The sequence below is a fragment of the Ranitomeya variabilis genome, chromosome 3 (genome assembly GCF_051348905.1).
Source record: "Ranitomeya variabilis isolate aRanVar5 chromosome 3, aRanVar5.hap1, whole genome shotgun sequence".
In the NCBI taxonomy this organism is placed as follows: Eukaryota; Metazoa; Chordata; class Amphibia; order Anura; family Dendrobatidae; genus Ranitomeya; species Ranitomeya variabilis.
Window position 1 is genome coordinate 169607493 of NC_135234.1, and position 19160 is coordinate 169626652.

General features: G+C 42.9%; 1 protein-coding gene across 4 annotated transcripts in view; it reads left to right on the forward strand.

The window, feature by feature from the left end:
• Positions 1 to 14994, forward strand: part of LOC143815549 (ras and Rab interactor 3-like) — a 70716-nt gene extending 55722 nt beyond the window's left edge. For all 4 annotated transcript variants that reach the window (XM_077294862.1, XM_077294861.1, XM_077294859.1 and 1 more), the window contains exons 4-6: positions 9544 to 9855; positions 9957 to 10085; positions 13449 to 14994. In XM_077294862.1, the coding sequence (XP_077150977.1) occupies positions 9544 to 9855; positions 9957 to 10085; positions 13449 to 13624 (617 nt within the window). In that variant the 3' untranslated portion in view covers positions 13625 to 14994. The remainder of the gene's footprint in view (positions 1 to 9543; positions 9856 to 9956; positions 10086 to 13448) is intronic.
• The last annotated feature ends 4166 nt before the right edge of the window (positions 14995 to 19160 follow it).

Sequence of the window (19160 nt, forward strand, 5' to 3'; positions counted from 1 at the left end):
CTGGGCAATTTGGCAGGTGGTGAAGAGACAGATGGCTGCTCTCCAGTGCTCTGTGTCTGAGAGGATGTGGCACTAATTGAAGTTGATGCATTAGCTGCCATCCATCCAACAACAGCTTCAATTTGTTCTTCACGCAGCAGCGGTGTACGGCGCTCTGACACAAAGCTGCGCATGAACGACTGTTGCCTGGTGAAAGTGGGTGCTGATGAGTCACCGGTGCCCGCAGCAGGCACAGAATCCCCACGTCCCCTCCCTGCTCCGCGCCCATGCCCACGCCCACGTGCCTTACTCACTGCCTTCTTCATCTTGGTTGACTGATAAAGATAAGCAGAAAAGTACTAACGGCTTTGTGTGCTTATTCCTGAACAACTCCTCCTAACAGGTATAAGAAACACTAATTTTCTAAAGTGTGGACTAGACTTTAATATGAGCTAATGTGGCCTACACAAATGTAAAGTGGTGTCACTGGTGTGTTTGGTGAACTTTATTATTTATTTATTTTTTGGGGGCTGAACTGACAACAGATAGAGCTGCAGTCACACGGAGACCGTGCAGACAGACGTAAACGGCGCTACAAGGCCCCAAAACCCTTCTCTACGTTATCCTATGTAGTGTTTTTCCACAAATTAGCTGGAGACGGGTGGAAAGACACTAATAGGAATTTTTTGAAAAAATGTGCAGCAGCCTGCACTACTTAAAACAAAATGAAAATTGATTTGGCGGTATGACGCAGTGAAGAACCCTGAGCTGGAGACAACCAGGCTATGGCTGCTCACAGACTACAGGGCGAGCTGCAGTCACACGGAGACCGTGCAGACAGCCGTAAACGGCGCTGCAAGGCCCAAAAACCCTCCTCTACGTTATCCTATGTAGTGTTTTTCCACAAATTAGCTGGAGACGGGTGGAAAGACACTAATAGGATTTTTTTGAATAAATTAGCAGCAGACTACACTACTTGAAAAAAAAAAAAAAAAAGAACAGTATGAGGCAATGAACCACCCTCCCTGAACTGAATACAACCAGCTATGGATGGCCTATGTGGCTGCACTCAGACTAGAGAGTGGGCTGCACTCACACACACAGACCTTGCAGATCGCTGTGAAAACAGCGCTACAAGGCAAAAGCAAGGTGAATAGTAGGTGAACACAGCGGTTGCTAAATTAGCCTTTGGAAAGCACAAAGAAGCAAATCGCTATCTCTAAACTGTCCCTCAGTCAGCAAACAGCGTCCTGTCACTAACTGAATTCACAGCAGAGTGATCGCAAAATGGCGCCAGCGACTTTTAAACTGCATCATGACATCATTTCAGCAGCCAATCACAGCCTTGCCAGTAGTTTCATGCCCTCCATCCCTCCATACTAAACAGGATGTGCCCACACTTGGAATCATTCTCATTGGCTGAATTTCTGCATTTTGAATCTTGGAACTTCCGATTCCGGTATCCGATACGCGGCAAGTATCGGAATCCCGGTATCGGAATTCCGATACCGCAAGTATCGGCCGATACCCGATACTTGCGGTATCGGAATGCTCAACACTAGTTGTCATTATGATTTAAAAAGAGAAAAAAAAAGTAGTTCGACAATAAATGGCATCACCCAACCACTAACTATGAGTAAGAAAAAGTTTTGGTGTTATCATTCATATTCTCTGAAAAAAGGCCAAGAAATATATATATATTTTTTGCTCAAAAAAATAAAGGGAACACTTAAACAACAGAATATAGCTCCAAGTAAATCAAACTTCTGTGAAATCAAACTGTCCACTTAGGAAGCATCACTGTTTGACAATCAATTTCACATGCTGTTGTGAAAATGGATTAGACAACAGATGGAAATTATTGGCAATTATCAAGACACACTCAATAAAGGAGTGGTTCTGCAGGTGGGGACCTCAGACCACATCTCAGTACCAATGCTTTCTGGATGATGGTTTGGTTACTTTTGAATGTTGGTTTTGCTTTCACACTCGTGGTAGCATGAGACGGACTCTACAACCCACACAAGTGGCTCAGGTAGTGCAGCTCATCCGGGATGGCACATCAATGCGAACTGTGGCAAGAAGGTTTGCTGTGTCTGTCAGCATAGTGTGCAGTGACTGGAGGCGCTACCAGGAGACAGTCCAGTACACCAGGAGATGTGGAGGGGCCGTAGGAGGGCAACAACCCAGCAGCAGGACCGCTACCTCAGCCTTTGTGCAAGGAGGAACAGGAGGAGCACTCCCAGAGCCCTGCAAAATGACCTCCAGCAGGCCACAAATGTGTATGTGTCTGCACAAGTGGTTAGAAACCGACTTCATGAGGATGGTGTTAGTGTCCGACGTCCACAGATGGGGGTTGTGCTCACAGCCCAACACCATGCAGGATGCTTGGCATTTGCCACAGAACACCAGGATTGGAAAACTCGCCACTGGCGCCCTGTGCTCTTCACAGATGAAAGCAGGTTTACACTGAGCACATGTGACAGACGTGACAGAGTTTGGAGACGCTGTGGAGAGCGATCTGCTGCCTGCAACATCCTTCATCATGACCAGTTTGGCAGTGGGTCAGTAATGGTGTGGGGTGGCATTTCTTTTGAGGGCCGCACAGCCCTCTACGTGCCTACAAGAGGTAGCCTGACTACCATTAGGTACCGAGATCAGATCCTCAGACCCCTTGTGAGACCATATGCTGGTGCGGTTGGCCCTGGGTACATCCTAATGCAGGACAATGCTAGACCTCATGTGGCTGGAGTGTGTCAGCAGTTCCTGCAAGATGAAGGCATTGATGCTATGGACTGGCCCCGCCCAGAGCTGAATCCCATTGAACACATCTGGGACATCATGTCTCGCACCATCCACCAACGTCACGCTGCACAGACTGTCCAGGAGTTGGCGGATGCTTTAGTCTAGGTCTGGGAGGAGATCCCTCAGGAGACCATTCGCCGCCTCATCAGGAGCATGCCCAGGCATTGTATGGAGGTCATACAGGCACGTGAAGGCCACACAAACACTACTGAGCATCATTTCCTTGTCTTGAGGCATTTCCACTGAAGTTGGATCAGCCTGTAATTTGATTTTCCACTTTGATTTTGAGTATAGTTCCAAATCCAGGCCTCTGTGAGATATTTATTTTGATTTACATTGAAAATTTTTATGTTTTATTGTTCTCAACGCTTTCCACTATGTAGTGAATAAAGATTTACCATTGGAATATTTTATTCAGTGATGTCTAGGATGTGGGATTTTAGTGTTCCCTTAATTTTGTTGAGCAGTGTATATATATATATATATATATATATATATATATCTCTATACTAGATGGTGGCCCGATTATAACGCATTGGGTATTCTAGAAAATGTATGCAGTTTATTTATGAAGATTTCCACGTAGTATATTGCACAGCCACGTAGTATATAGCACAGCCACGTAGCATATAGCACAGCCCAAGTAGTATATTGCACAGCCATGTAGTATATAGCACAGACGCATAGTATATTGCACAGCCAGGTAGTATATTGCGCAGCCAGGTAGTATATAGCACAGCCCACGTAGTATATAGCACAGCCCATGTAGTATATAACACAGTCCACGTAGTATATAGCACAGCCCACGTAGTATATAGCTCCGGCCATGCAGTATATAACACAGCCCACATAGTATATAGCACAGCCACGTAGTATATAGCACAGCCATGTAGTATATGGCACAGCCACGTAGTATATAGCACAGCCCACGTAGTATATAGCACAGCCCACATAATATATAGCACAGCCACGTAGTATATAGCACAGCCACGTAGTATATAGCACAGCCCACATAGTATATAGCACAGCCCACGTAATATATAGCACAGCCACGTAGTATATAGCACAGCCATGTGGTATATAGCACAGCCACGTAGTATATAGCACAGCCCACATAGTATATAGCACAGCCACGTACTATATTGCACAGTCACGTAGTATATTGCACAGCCAGGTAGTATATAGCACCGCCCACGCAGTATATAACACAGCCCATGTAGTATATAGCACAGCCCATGTAGTATATAGCACAGCCCACGCAGTATATAACACAGCCCACGTACTATATAACAGCCCATGTAGTATATAGTACAGCCCACGTAGTATATAGCACCGCCCATGCAGTATATAACACAGCCCACGTATATATCACAGCCACGTAGTATATTGCACAGCCACGTAGTATATAGCACAGCCCATGTAGTATATAGCACAGCGACGTAGTATATAACACAGCCCACACAGTATATAACACAGCCCACGTAGTATATAGCAATGTGGGCACCATAGCGCTGTTAAAAAAAAATAATTAAAATAAAAAAGTTATATACTCACCTTCTGTCGGCCCCTGGATCCAGCCCAGGCCTTTAGCGATGCTTGTCGCGATGCTCCGTTCCCAGTGATGCTTTGCAGCAATAACACATGATGATGTAGAGGTCTTGCGAGACCGCTACGTCATCTCCGGTCATAGCCGCAATGCATTCTTGGGACTGGAGCGTTGCGAGGAGTGGGACAGGCTGCCACGGAAGGTGAGAATATAATGATTTTTTTTTTATTATTTTTAACATTATATGTTTTTACTATTGATGCTGCATAGGCAGCATCAATAGTAAAAAGTTGGTCACACAGGGTTAGTCGCAGCGTTAACGGACTGCGTTACACCGCGTTATGCCGTGGTGTAACGGAGTCCGTTTAACGGACTGCTAAAACCCTATGTGGGAGTACGGAGGGGCCAATTTGCGGCTGGACTGTGCCTGTCGCTGATTGGTCGCGCCCAGCCGGCCAGGACCAATCAGTGATGCGGGATTTCCGCGACAGACAGACAGACAGACAAACAGACGGAAGTGGACCTTAGACAATTATATAGTAGGATATATATATATATATATATATATATATATATATATATATATATATATAATATTTCCTAAAATGCAAAGGAAATGTGTCATCTTTAACTTTAGGCCTTTTAGAGATCATTTCATCTTCAACTTGCTCAACTGTTCATAAGTCATTTTAACCAGGGGTGCCCAAACTTTTACCGACCAGTGTACAATAGTGGATTGTACCACATATAGTCATAGGAAACGTAGTTTAAAAAAAAAAATTGTGGGCAATCAACACAGTAGTAGTAGTAGGTGCAAATTCAAGGGCCTTGTCCAGGTCATTGCTAAATATAGCTAAAAAAAAATATGGATTAAATAAAGGTATCCTCACTGTTTGTATCTGGATTTCGTGGATTAAATAAAAGCTTTCCAGCCGCACTCTCCCCCGTGACCGCGGCTGATCGCATGCGATGTACTATTCCGTCCATGTGAATTAGGGCCTAGGTCCCATGGACAGAATAGTACGTCGGATGGCAGAAAGGGGTTAATAGACCATCACAACATGTTGTGGCAGAGAGTTCCATAATCTCGCTACTAGACACACAGGATACTCCCTTGTCACCGTTGCAGGCTTTGGTGTGAAAAGATCATATATTTCTACATTGTAATAAGATCGCCCCCTAAGGCTTCATTTTTCCATACTGAATAAACCCAAGTTTGACAGCTTGTCTAGGTATTGCAGTGATACAGTGGGTACGGAAAGTATTCAGACCCCTTTACATTTTTCACTCTTTGTTTCATTGCAGCCATTTGGTAAATTCAAAAAGTTCATTTTTTCACATTAATGTACACTCTGCACCCCATCTTGACTTAAAAAAAAAACAGAAATGTAGAAATGTTTGCAAATTTAATAAAAAAGAAATACTGAAATATCACATGGTCATAATTATTCAGTCCCTTTGCTCAGACACTCATATTTAAGTCACATGGTGTCCATTTCCTTGTGATCCTCCTTGAGATGGTTCTACTCCTTCATTGGAGTCCAGCTGTGTTTAATTGAACTGATAGGACTTTATTTGGAAAGGCACACACCTGTCTACGTAAGACCTCACAGTGCATGTCAGACCAAATGAGAATTATGAGGTCAAAGGAACTGGCCAAGGAGCTCAGAGACAGGATTGTGGCAAGGCACAGATCTGGCCAAGGTTGCAACAGTATTTCTGCAGTACTCAAGGTTCCTAAGAGCACAGTGTCCTCCATAATCCTTAAATGGAAGAAGTTTGGGACCACCAGAAGTCTTCCTAGACCTGCCGTCTAGCCAAACTGAGCAATCGTGGGAGAAGAGCCTTGGTGTGAGAGGTAAATAAGATCCCCAAGATCACTGTGGCTGAGCTCCAGAGATGCAGTAGGGAGATGGGAGAAAGTTCCACAAAGTCAACTATCACTGCAGCCCTTCACCAGTCAGGCCTTTATGGCAGAGTAGCCCGACTGAAGCCTCTCCTCAGTGCAAGACATATGAAAGCCCACATAGAGTTTGCTAAAAAACACATTTAGGACTCCCAGACTAAGAGAAATAGTCTGGACCTCAGACTTGGCCAAAGGTTCACCTTCCAACAATGACCCTAAGCACACAGCTAAAATAACAAAGGAGTGGCTTCAGAACAACTCTGTGACCATTCTTGACTGGCCCAGCCAGAGCCCTGACCTAAACCCAATTGAGCATCTCTGCAGAGACCTGAAAATGGCTGTCCACCAACATTCACCATCCAACCTGACGGAACTGGAGAGGATCTGCAAGGAAGAATAACAGAGGATCCCAAAATCCAGGTGTGAAAAACTTGTTGCATCATTCCCAAGAAGACTCAGGGCTGTACTAGCTCAAAAGGTGCTTCTACTCAATACTGAGCAAAGGGTCTGAATACTTATGACCATGTGATATTTCAGTTTTTCTTTTTTAATAAATTTGCAAAAATTGCTACATTTCTGTTTTTTTTTCAGTCAAGATGGGGTGCAGAGTGTACATTAATGAGAAAAAAATGAACTTTTCTGAATTTAGCAAATGGCTGCAATGAAACAGAGAGTGAACAATTTAACCCCTTCCCGACATGTGACGGTATAGTACGTCACATGTCGGGACCCCCGCTTTGATGTGCGCTCCGGCGGTGAGCGCACATCAAAGCCGGGACATGTCAGCTGTTTTGAACAGCTGACATGTGCCCGCAATAGGCGCGAGCAGAATCGCGATCTGCGCGCGCCTATTAACTAGTTAAATGCCGCTGTCAAACGCAGACAGCGGCATTTAACTACCGCATCCGGCCGTGCGGCCGGATATGAGCGCATCGCCGACCCCCGTCACATGATCGGGGGTCGGCGATGCTCTTCCATTGTAACCATAGAGGTCCTTGAGACCTCTATGGTTACTGATTGCCGGTGGCTGTGAGCGCCCCCCTGTGGTCGGCGCTCACAGCACACCTGCAAATCTGCTGTGTAGCAGCGATCTTATGATTAGTGTTGAGCATTCCGATACTGCAAGTATCGGGTATCGGCCGATACTTGCTGTATCGGAATTCCGATACCGAGATCCGATATTTTTGTGATATCGGGTATCGGTATCGAAACAACATTAATGTAAAAATGTGTAAAAGAGAGAATTAAAATAAAAAATATTGCTATACTCACCTCTCCGACGCAGCCTGCACCTTACCGAGGGAAGCGGCAGCGTTCTTTGTTTAAAATTCGAGCTTTTCTTTCCTTTACGTGAGTCCCGGCTTGTGATTGGTTGCGTGCCGCCGCCCATGTGACCGGGACGCAACCAATCACAGCAAGCCGTGACGTAATTTCAGGTCCTTCAGGATTTTAAAATTACGTTCCGGCGTTGTGATTGGTTGCGTCGCAGTCACATGGGAGACGCAACCAATCACAGCAAGCCGTGACGTAATTTCAGGTCCTGAAGGATTTTAAAATTACGTCCCGGCTTTGTGATTGGTCCGCGTCCCGGCAACATGGCCGCCATTAACCAATCACAAGCCGTGACGTCACGGGAGGCTGGACACGCGCGCTTTTTAAAATGGGCGCGTGTCCAGCCTCCCGTGACGTCCCGGCTTGTGATTGGTTAATGGCGGCCATGTTGCCGGGACGCGGACCAATCACAGCAAGCCGTGACGTAATTTCGTCACGGCTTGCTGTGATTGGTCCGCGTCCCGGCAACATGGCCGCCCTGACCAATCACAAGCCGGGACTTCACGTAACCAAGTAAAAGCGCGAATTTTAAACAAACAACGCTGCCGGTTCCCTCGCTGAGGTGCAGGCTGCGTCGGAGAGGTGAGGATAGCGATATTTTTTTATTTTAATTCTTTCTTTTACACATTTATATGGATCCCAGGGCCTGAAGGAGAGTTTCCTCTCCTTCAGACCCTGGGAACCATCAGGAATACCGTCCGATACTTGAGTCCCATTGACTTGTATTGGTATCGGGTATCGGTATCGGATTGGATCCGATACTTTGCCGGTATCGGCCGATACTTTCCGATACCGATACTTTCAAGTATCGGACGGTATCGCTCAACACTACTTATGATCACTGCTGCATAGCAGAGCCGATCGGGCTGTGCCTGCTTCTAGCCTCCCATGGAGGCTATAGAAGCATGGCAAAAGTAAAAAAAAAAAAAGTTTTTAAAAATGTGAAAAAAATAAAAAAAATATAAAAGTTTAAATCACCCCCCTTTCGCCCCAATCAAAATAAATCAATAAAAAAAAAACCCAACCTACACATATTTGGTATCGCCGCGTTCAGAATCGCCCGATCTATCAATAAAAAAAAAGCATTAACCTGATCGCTAAATGGCGTAATGAGAAAAAAATTTGAAACGCCAGATTTACGTTTTTTTGGTCGCCATGACATTGCATTAAAATGCAATAACGGGCGATCAAAAGAACGTATCTGCACCAAAATGCTATCATTAAAAACGCCAGCTCGGCACGCAAAAAATAAGCCCTCACCTGACCCCAGATCACGAAAAATGGAGACGCTACGAGTATCGGAAAATGGCGCAATTTTGTTTTGTTTTGTTTTTTGCAAAGTTTGGAATTTTTTTTCACCACTGAGGTGAAAAATAACCTAGTCATGTTAGGTGTCTATGAACTCGTAGTGACCTGGAAAATCATAATGGCAGGTCAGTTTTAGCATTTAGTGAACCTAGCAAAATAGGCAAGCAAAAAACAAGTGTGGGATTGCACTTTTTTTGCAATTTCACTGCACTTGGAATTTTTTTCCCGTTTTCTAGTACACGACATGCTAAAACCAATGATGTCGTTCAAAAGTACAACTTGTCCCGCAAAAAATAAGCCCTCACATGGCCAAATTGATGGAAAAATAAAAAAGTTATGGCTCTGGGAAGGAGGGGAGCAAAAAACGAAAACGGAAAAACGGAAAAAGCTCCGGGGGTGAAGGGGTTAAAGGGGTCGGAATACTTCCCGTACCCACTGTATATTAGTAAAGAAAGCTAAAGTGATGGCTACATTTCTTTTTGTAATTATGTTATGATACTTACAAAGATGTTGTCATTGCTCTTTCCATTATGGCTTCAATATTTATCACTACGTTGGGTATCACTTGACAGAAGCTTCTTAGCAATTCAGGACAAAGACTGTTTTATTTTCAGCTTTTAATGTGCCAATAATGACTAAATTCCAATACCATATCTATTTATCTTAGCTTTGGTCATCGAAAAATCATTATACAAGTGTTTACTGAAACCTCTTAAAAATGTGATTTACTCACGACTTCTGGAAATGCACAATAGAGATGGTTCCTTGGCCAAGTTACTAGGTAATCAGAAGAAGATGAAGGCTAGTAGTAGTGAACAGAGGCCACGTGCAGGAGTACCTGGACCCAGCATTATGGAGAAAATTCAGCAGAAGTTGTCCCTCATGCATACCGCCTACTCTCCAGAGAAGAAGAAACTGCTTTTGCTGAAAGTTTGCAAGCTGATCTATGAAGCAATGGAGACATCCAGTGGAAAGAAAGGTGTGTTAACTGTAGCATGAGACTACAAAGAGGAATATTTACTTTTCTTTATATAGATTTTGGTGATTGGTTTGATAAAATTTCATATTTCCATTTTCTAGAAGCCTTTGGTGCGGATGACTTCTTACCAGTTCTTATCCATGTTTTGTTGGGCTGTGACCTAACCTCTGTGCAGCTAGATGTAGAGTACATGATGGAACTTCTGGATCCTATGCAGCTTCAGGGAGAAGGTACGATTATGGTGGATGGATCTCTTTCACCAAAAATGGGAAGATGCTTCCACCTATTCTTTATAGAAGGAGATATGACTGTTACTGAAATTTTGAAAACTGTCAATTGCAAATCAATGGCTTACATTTCCTTAATCATGGACTTGAGACTCTGTCATTGATAGAATTTGCTTAAACTCTTGTGTCTGTGGCAGCAGCCCAACTGTCTGACTTGAGAGAGATGACTGCTTTTAGCTGATGGATATCTATTGTACATAGGTATATGATCAGCATTAGGAATTTGTATATATGGTTTCTTACATTAAAGTTGGGGTTTTATACATAGTGGTACATGAGGTCTCTAATGTGCTGCTGATGGCAACAGTGGTTCTTTTCTGTCAGATTGTGTATGACCCATCACACAATATATTGTAATATGTGATATTGATCATTGGTCTTGTACAGTGGGGGAAATAAGTATTTGATACACTGACAATTTTGCAAGTTTTCCCACCTACAAAGAATGGCGAGGTCTGTAACTTTTACTGTAGGTACCCTTCAACTGTGAGAGACAGAATCTGAAAAAAATCAAGAAAACCACATTCTATGATTTTTACATGATTAATTTTCATTTTATTGCATAAAAAATAAGCATTTGATGCAATAGAAAAACAGAACTTAATATTTGGTAGAGAAATCTTTGTTTGCAGTTACAGAGGTCAGATGTTTCCTGTAGTTCTTGGCCAAGTTTGCACACACAGCAGCAGGGATTTTGGCACATTCATCCATACAGATCTACTCAAGATCTTTCAGGTTTTCACTCTTTCAGTGAGTTTCCAATCCCCCCAAAGATTTTCTATTGGATTCAAGTATGGAGACTGGCTAGGCCACACCAGGACCTTGAAATGCTTCTTAGGGAGCCACTCCTTAGTTGCCCTGGCTGTGTGTTTTGGGCCATTGTCATACTGGAAGACCCAGCCACGACCAATCTTCAATGCACTTACTGGGGGAAGGAGGTTGTTGACCAAAATTTTAAGATACATGACCCCATCCATCCTCCCCTTAATACAATGTAATTCTCCTGTCCCCTTTGCAGAAAAGCACCCCCAAAGTATGATGTTTTCCCCACCATGCTTCATGGCTGGGACAGAGTTCTTGGGGTTGTACTTATCCTTCTTCTTCATCCAAACACAGCGAGTGGAGTTGATACCGAAAAGTTCTATTTTGGTCTCATCTGACCACATGCCCTTCTCTCCTGCCTCCTCTGGATTATCCATATGGTCATTGGTGAACTTCAAATTTGGTTGGACATATGCTGATGTGAGCAGGGGGACACTGCGTGCCCTGCGGGATTTTAATCCATGAAGGTGTAGTGTGTTACTAACTGTAATGTTTAAGACCGCGGTCCCTGCTCCCTTCAGGTCATTGACCAGGTCTTCCCGTGTAGTTCTAAGCTGACCTTTCCTCATATCATCCTTACCCCAGAAGACGAGATCCCACATGGAGCCTCAGACCGAGGAAGATTGACAGTCATCTTGTGTTTCTTCCATTTTCTAATAATTGCTTCAACAGTTGTTGCCTTCTCACCATATTGCTTGCCTATGTACATCCCAGCCTTGTGCAGGTCTACAATTTTGTCCCTGGTGTCTTTAGACAGCTCTTTGGTCTTGGCCATGGTGTAGAAGTTGGAGTGTGATTGATTGTGTGGACAGGTGTTTTTTATACAGGTTATGAGTTCAAACAGGTGCAATTAATACAGGTAATGAGTGCAGAGGAAGGCTTCTTAAAGAAAAACAAATAGGTCTATGAGAGCCAGAATTCTGCTGGTTGATAGGTGATCAAATACTTATTTCATGCAATTAAATGCAATTGAATTATTTAAAAATCATACAATGTGATGTTCTGGTGTTTATTTTTAGATTCTGTCTCTCACAGTTGTAGTGTACCTATGATAAAAATTACAGACCCCTTCCATTCTTTGTAGGTATGAAAACTTGCAAAATTGGCAGTGTATCAAATACTTATTACCCACACTGTATGTATGATGAGGTATTCACTGATAAATGCCTTGCTCCTATGTAAGAATGTCTCCATAGACATTGCACCTGATGGGGTCTGGATGGTAGCACTCCGATGCATCCTCTGTGGGCCTCTGTACAGGGTTCGTATATGTTGCTCTTCCATAGGCACATATTCTTAGTATGCATTACAAGCTGCAAATAATCAGCACGTTACAAATTCAGTTCATGAGCTAGAGACCGTCCCCACCCTTTTTCATATTTCTGGTGACATAGACTCAAAACTCCAGAATGTAGTGATATAATCATATTTAAAGGGTTCAATACAGACTATTATGCATTTGTCTGCTAATATGTGATCTTGTGACATGCGGATTTTACATGTAGGGTTAATAAGGACTAATGTGTGAATAAGGGTATGTGCACACGTCAGGATTTCTTGCAGAAATTTCCTGAAGAAAACCGGAAATTTTCTGCAAGAAATCCGCATTTTTTTTTTGCGTTTTTTTCACGTTTTTTTTTTAGCATTTTGCAAGCGAAATTAGCTTGCAAGAATGCTAAGGTTTTCAAAGCGATCTGTAGCATCGCTTGGAAAACTGACTGACAGGTTGGTCACACTTGTCAAACATACTGTTTGACAAGTGTGACCAACTTTTTACTATAGATGCTGCTTATGCAGCATCAATAGTAAAAGATAGAATGTTAAAAATAATAAAAAAATAAAAAAATGGTTATACTCACCCTCTGCAGACAGCCGATCTCCTCAGCGGCGTCCGTTCCTATAGATGGTGTGTGCAGGACCTTCGATGACGTCGCGGTCATGTGACCGCGACGTCATCGCAGGTCCTTCACACACATCATCTATAGGAACGGAAGCGGCAGCATGCACCGCTGAGAGGCGGGAAAACTCCGGGGGCCATCGAAGGTGAGTATATGACTATTTTTTATTTTAATTCTTTTTTTTTTTTTACCAATTATATGGTGCCCAGTCCATGGAGGAGAGTCTCCTCTCCTCCACCCTGGGTACCAACCGCACATGATCTGCTTACTTCCCGCATGGTGTGCATAGCCCCGTGCGGGAAGTAAGCAGATCAATGCATTCCTAGGTGTGCGGAATCCCCGCAATTCCGCAAATTGAATGAACATATTGCTTTTTTTTCCGCGATGCGATTTTTTCGCGGAAAAAAATGCAACATTTGCACAAGAAATGCAGAATACACTTAAAATAATGGGAGGCATATGTAAGCTTTTTTTCGCGTTTTTAGCACGTTTTTATAGCGAAAAAACGTGAAAAAAACGCTAAAAATACTGAATGTGTGCACATGGCCTAATGGTTTTTTTAACAATTTTTTTCTTTTTTTCTCAGGAGGTTACTATCTTACTACTCTGTTTGGAGCCCTCTATCATATCAGCAGCTTTAACACAGTATCACGGCAGCTTAGTGTGGAGGCCCAGAACTCTATACGCCAGTGGCAACGTAGACGGACTATTCATCACAGACACCATTTTCAAAAACCTAGGAAATTTAGCATGGACACATAAAAATAACACATGGACCATTAAGTGGCTTCCAGTTCTCATTATCATATAATGATCAGCTCTTACCGCAATATCTGTGCATGAGCTAAATGACTAGTACTAAGTCTTGAAGCATTTCAGGACCAAGACAAGACCAAGCTAGGAGAAACCTGAGTGCAGTCCAGGATACAAACCATTCTGCTCCGAAAAAAAACATGTTTTTCTTCTTTTTTCTTTTTAACACTTCAAACATTGTTTATAAATTGATGCCTCTTCTTCAGTGCATTACTAAATATTTGTGTATATAGGTCCAGGCTATTAATTAACAGCATGATACATAAAGTGTGTGTGGAAGGGTGAGTGATCCTGGATTGTCTTTTTTATCCCTTCACTGCAAAGGCAACCCTTTATAAAAAGAAGCTGGCATGACCAAAGAGCTGGATGTCATGGGTCTGCTTTCACTCCCCCACCAATCTGTTATTACTGCGGAAATTAGCATGAAAAATCAAGGGCCATCCAGATTTTGTATGGATTCACCAAGTTTCACGGAGCAGAGACAACTTTTTCACGGTCAAATAGTAGCGCTCCATTAAAATGAAAATATTTTCCATTTTGACTCAGTTTTTTTCTTTTAAAGCCAATATGTCAGCTTAACATGCTGCTCTACGTAAGGGCAACATATTCCAGCTAAATTTCCATATTCCTAGTAGGCAAAATGGAATAAACATATTGTGCTGTTTGACTACTAGAAGTTCTGAAGAAATACACCAGACGCCTGGATTTTTCTTCGATTTCTATTATTGTGTACACAGATTGCACTTTGACAATTTGTATCCTTATGCTTACATTCATCATTAATGTTCACAGTAACACAATATGGTGTTCAATAGGGTACTTATAAATGAACTCAGTGTACCAGTACCAACAGCCCACAGTCGGTGTATGACGGGGTATTGGTTATGACACTCAAACCATAACTGATATGCAGTTTTCACCCATGCGTACTCTGGCATCATATAATTTGGACTATGTACCTTACAATAATTGGTGCAATTATCATCATGGACATCAGATACAAAGGACGTTAGGATGTATACAAAGGACGTTTGAGTAAGTTTTTGCCTTTTTTAGGAGCATATCTATGTGTGCAGAATTATTGAGTAATTAATGTGTAGAATTATTATACAACTCAATGGTGAACATAAAATTTCTCATCTTTATTGTTTATTTTCATCTGTTAAAGCGGGAGTAATAACCAAACAACTCAAAATGTAGAAAATAAATTTTTGACATTTTAAAAAAGTATCAGTGATTATTATAGCCCCATTTCTTCTCAGAAACAGACATAAGCCTCTCATTCATGGAGTCTGTTAGTTCTTAGGCCTGTCCCACACGTCCAGATAATTCCGGTACCGGAAAAATCGGTACCGGAGTTATCCGTGTCCGTGTGCCCCCCCTCCCACCCCCTGTGCGCCCGCCCACCCCCTGTGCGCCCGCCCTCTGGAAATAAAATACTCACTCGGCTCCCTCGATGCTTCCAAGCAGCGCCGCAGCTTGTCCTGTATGAGCGGTCACGTGGTGCCGCTCATTACAGTGATGAATATGCGGCTCCACCCCTATGGGAGGTGGAGCCGCATATTCATCACTGTAATGAGCGGCACCTCGTGACCGCTCATGCAGGACAAGCTGCGGCACTGAGAGGAAGCATCGAGGGAGCCGGGTGAGTATTTTATTTCCAGTGGGCAGGCGCACAGGGGGTGGGAGGGGGGTGGTGACAAGGATCTTTATTTTAAACACACACAAAAAAAAGATTTTTCATTCCTTCTCTCCAGCGAACGCTGCTGGAGAGAAGAAATGAATGGCGGCTTCAGCACCAGATGCAGAGGACAGCGCTTATCTCTAGCGCTGTCTCCTGCACAGCACACGGACGGCACACGGACAACATCCGTGTGCGGTACGAGTTTTACACGGACCCATTGACTTTAATGGGTCCGTGTGATACGTGCCCTCCCACGAACACTGACATGTCTCCGTGTTTTTCAAATGGACACACGGTCCGTGAAAACACGCTGACATGAGCAGAGACACATTGATTTTAATGTGTCTACGTGAGTCAGTGTCTCCGGTACGTGAGGAAACTGTCACCACACGTACCGGAGCCACTGAAGTGTGAAACCGGCCTTAATCTGTTGAAGTTCAACCACAGATTCTCAGACACTGATCAGACAGGTGTACAGTCTTCCTTCACCACAAATCTTCCATTTTAGGCTACTTTCACACTAGCGTCGTGCACTGCACGTCGCTATGCGTCGTTTTGTAGAAAAAGTTTTTTCTCCATTGACTTGCATTAGCGACGCATTGCCACACGTCGCAACCGTCGTGTGACGGTTGCGTCATGTTGCGTCGGTCCGTCGCCACCGAAAAAGTTGCATGTAACGTTTTTTGGTGCGTCGTGTCCAGCAACTCCTCCCCCTCCTCCCCGCACCTCATAATGGGGCAGCGGATGCGTTGAAAAACAGCATCTGCTGCCCCCGTTGTGCGGCGCATTCACTGCTAGCGTCGGTACATCGCAACGACTCAATTCGTCGTGCGTCGTACGACGCTAGTGTGAAAGTAGCCTAACAAGGGCGCAAAGATGAGGAAGGGGCCATGTCATTATTTTTTCATTTTAAGGCCTTTTGTGGCAGCCAAAAGGTGGATACATCAATATATGCAATGGAGCATTGTTCTGCATAAAAATCATGGTTTTCTTGAAAGATGCAGACATTTACTGTACCACTTTGATTGAAGAAAGTGTGTTCAAAGAATTGGCAGTAGGCTTAGGAGTTGATTTTGAGTTCATTTTCAAGCCAAAAACACAGAACTAGCTCATCTTTAATAATACCAGCCCATTACAGAACCCCACATCTATCTTGCTGGCATTTTGAGTCAAAGAGGAGGCCTGCATCCGTTACTGATCACATATACTTTGCTTGGACAGTTAAACGCAGCACAATTTATGTGCAGAAAAAGTAGCTGAAAAAAACACCACATTCACACTACATTGGAACACGGTCTAAATATACAAGCAAAGTGGGTGTGATTTCATGTAATCTCCGCTCTTGGTGCGACTAAAAACTCTGCTAAACTGTGCAGTTTTGATGCATTTTTTTTCTCTAGATGCTTCTTTGTGAAGTCTGAAAAAAACGCATGTAAAAAATAAACCGCCATTGCATTTTTAAACACAGAATCAAAGCTTTTCTGACTTATTAAAAATGCAGATTCACATCTTAACCAAAAAAAAAGCATCAAATATGGGTGAAAATGCTTAAAAGAAATTCAGCAAACACAATAATCGGAGAAGTTTGTAATTGCGTTGTGTGGTGTGGACAACTGCAGAAAAAAAACAGATGAAAAAATGAAGCATTTAAGCTGGGTTTAATAGAGCAGAAAAAAGCGGTTGAAAAAACGCAGCTCTTAAGCTACGTGTGTACATGGTCTTAGCGTTAGATTTTAATTATATTTTTATGGGCTTAATAGACAAAAAAACCAAATGCACCATTTTTTACACCATTTACCAATCACCATGGATCATCATTGGACCGAATTTTGAAATGCTAGCGAGATTCCAGCCTAATGGTGGTGCCCTCCTCTTATTTCAGGATCAAACCGCTTACCAACTAGGAGAATGGGAAGTTTTAATAGTGAAAAGTTATTTGTCTTTACAAACACTTTGCAAACTTTCTTTCATTGGAAGATTGGAATTACCTTTTAATATGCAACCCCTTCAAGTGAGACATAAAAGTAGTGCTAGTAGTTGAGACAGGTTATTTTAGGCCACCTTCACATGCTCAGTCTTTGGTCAGTATTTTACACCAGTATTTGTAAGCCAAAACCAGGATTGGATGAAAAATGCAGAAGTGGTGCATGTGTTATAGTTATACTCCTTCCCCCATTCCATTCCTGAATTTGGCTTACAAATATTGATGTAAAATACTGATCAAATATTGAACATGTGAACGTGGCCCAAGGTGGAGTCTGGTGTTCATACATATCCTATGGCTGGAGCTAGTTAGTATTGCTCTCCTACTTCTGAGGTATGAGTTTTCGACTTAAAAGGGCTCGCTCACACTTTTGATGAAATCGGACAAATGCCAATCACCCTGCATGGTGTTGGGCTGTAAGCCCACCAAGATTAAGAACAGGCGCTGTGTTTGAAACGCGTCTTGTGATCACATGTTTCTCCCCATGTTTCCCCGCCTTCTAATATGAATTACACATGAATATCGCTTGGATACTTATTGGTTTTTAAATTGTGCCATTGAGTGCCTGCAACAGCGCTGATCACGGACTCTTGGATCTACCACAGCTAGCTGAGGGTGAGCTATTTTTTTCCTACATTATATGCTGTAAGCATAACATCCCAGCAGGCCCTCATACCACCCTCATGGAATCTCTTTCTGACACTTTGAGCAGACACATGGATGTTAGTGGCCTGCTGGAGGTCATTTTGCAGGGCTCTGGCACTGCTCCTCCTTTTCCTCCTTGTATAAAGGAGGAGCTTTGGTCCTGCTGCTGGGTTGTTGCCCTCCTATGCCCCCTCCACATCTCCTGGTGTACTGGCCTGTCTCCTGGTATCTGCTCCATGCTCTGGACACTGTGCTGACAGACAGCTACCCTTCTTGCCACAGCTCACATTGATGTGCCATCCTAGATGAGCTGCACTACATTAGCAACTTTTGTGGGTTGTAGACCCTGCCTCATGCTACTGTACAGTACCTCTATGGGTGAGAGCAATATCAAAATGCATAAGTGACCAAAACTACATCCAAAAACGATGAGAACAGAGAAATGGTCTGTGGTCACCCCTGCAGAGCCACTCCTTTATAGGGGTTGTCTTGCTGATTGCCTATCATTTCTCCATGTTGTCTGTTCCATTTGCACAACTGCAGGAGAAATTGATTCACAATCAGAGTTGCTTCATAACTGGACAGGTTGATTTCACAGAAGTGTGATTGACTTACTTGGAGTTATATTGTGTTATTTAAGTATTCCCTTTATTTTTTGAGCAGTGTCTATATGCATCAAAGAATATTTCCTTTGAAAATAACAGAGAATAACTTTATGTAAAAGCTAATGTTAAAATTGCATTGTGTACAGATTGCATTCGCATGTCATTTAAATGTCATTTGGATGCTGAGTGAGAAAAATTGCATTGTACTGACATGAAAACCGCATGCCACTTGTAAGACACTCATCATAGGTCATCATTGGACCGAATTTTTAAATGCTAGCGAGACTCCAGCCTAATGGTGGTGCCCCCCTTTTATTTCAGGATCACACCGCTTACCAAGTGAAGTGCTTAGCGAAAAGTTATTTGTCTTTACAAACACTCTGCAAACTTTTTTTCATTGGAAGATGGGAATTACCTTTTAATATGCAACCCCTTGTCCTATAATATTTCACATATATTTACAATTAACATTTACAAGTAAAACTCTACAATACAGTCTTCCTGTTTTCCAATATGGGTATTTTCCCAAAGTACTTTTAAAAACAAACACATTTACAAATCCATTTT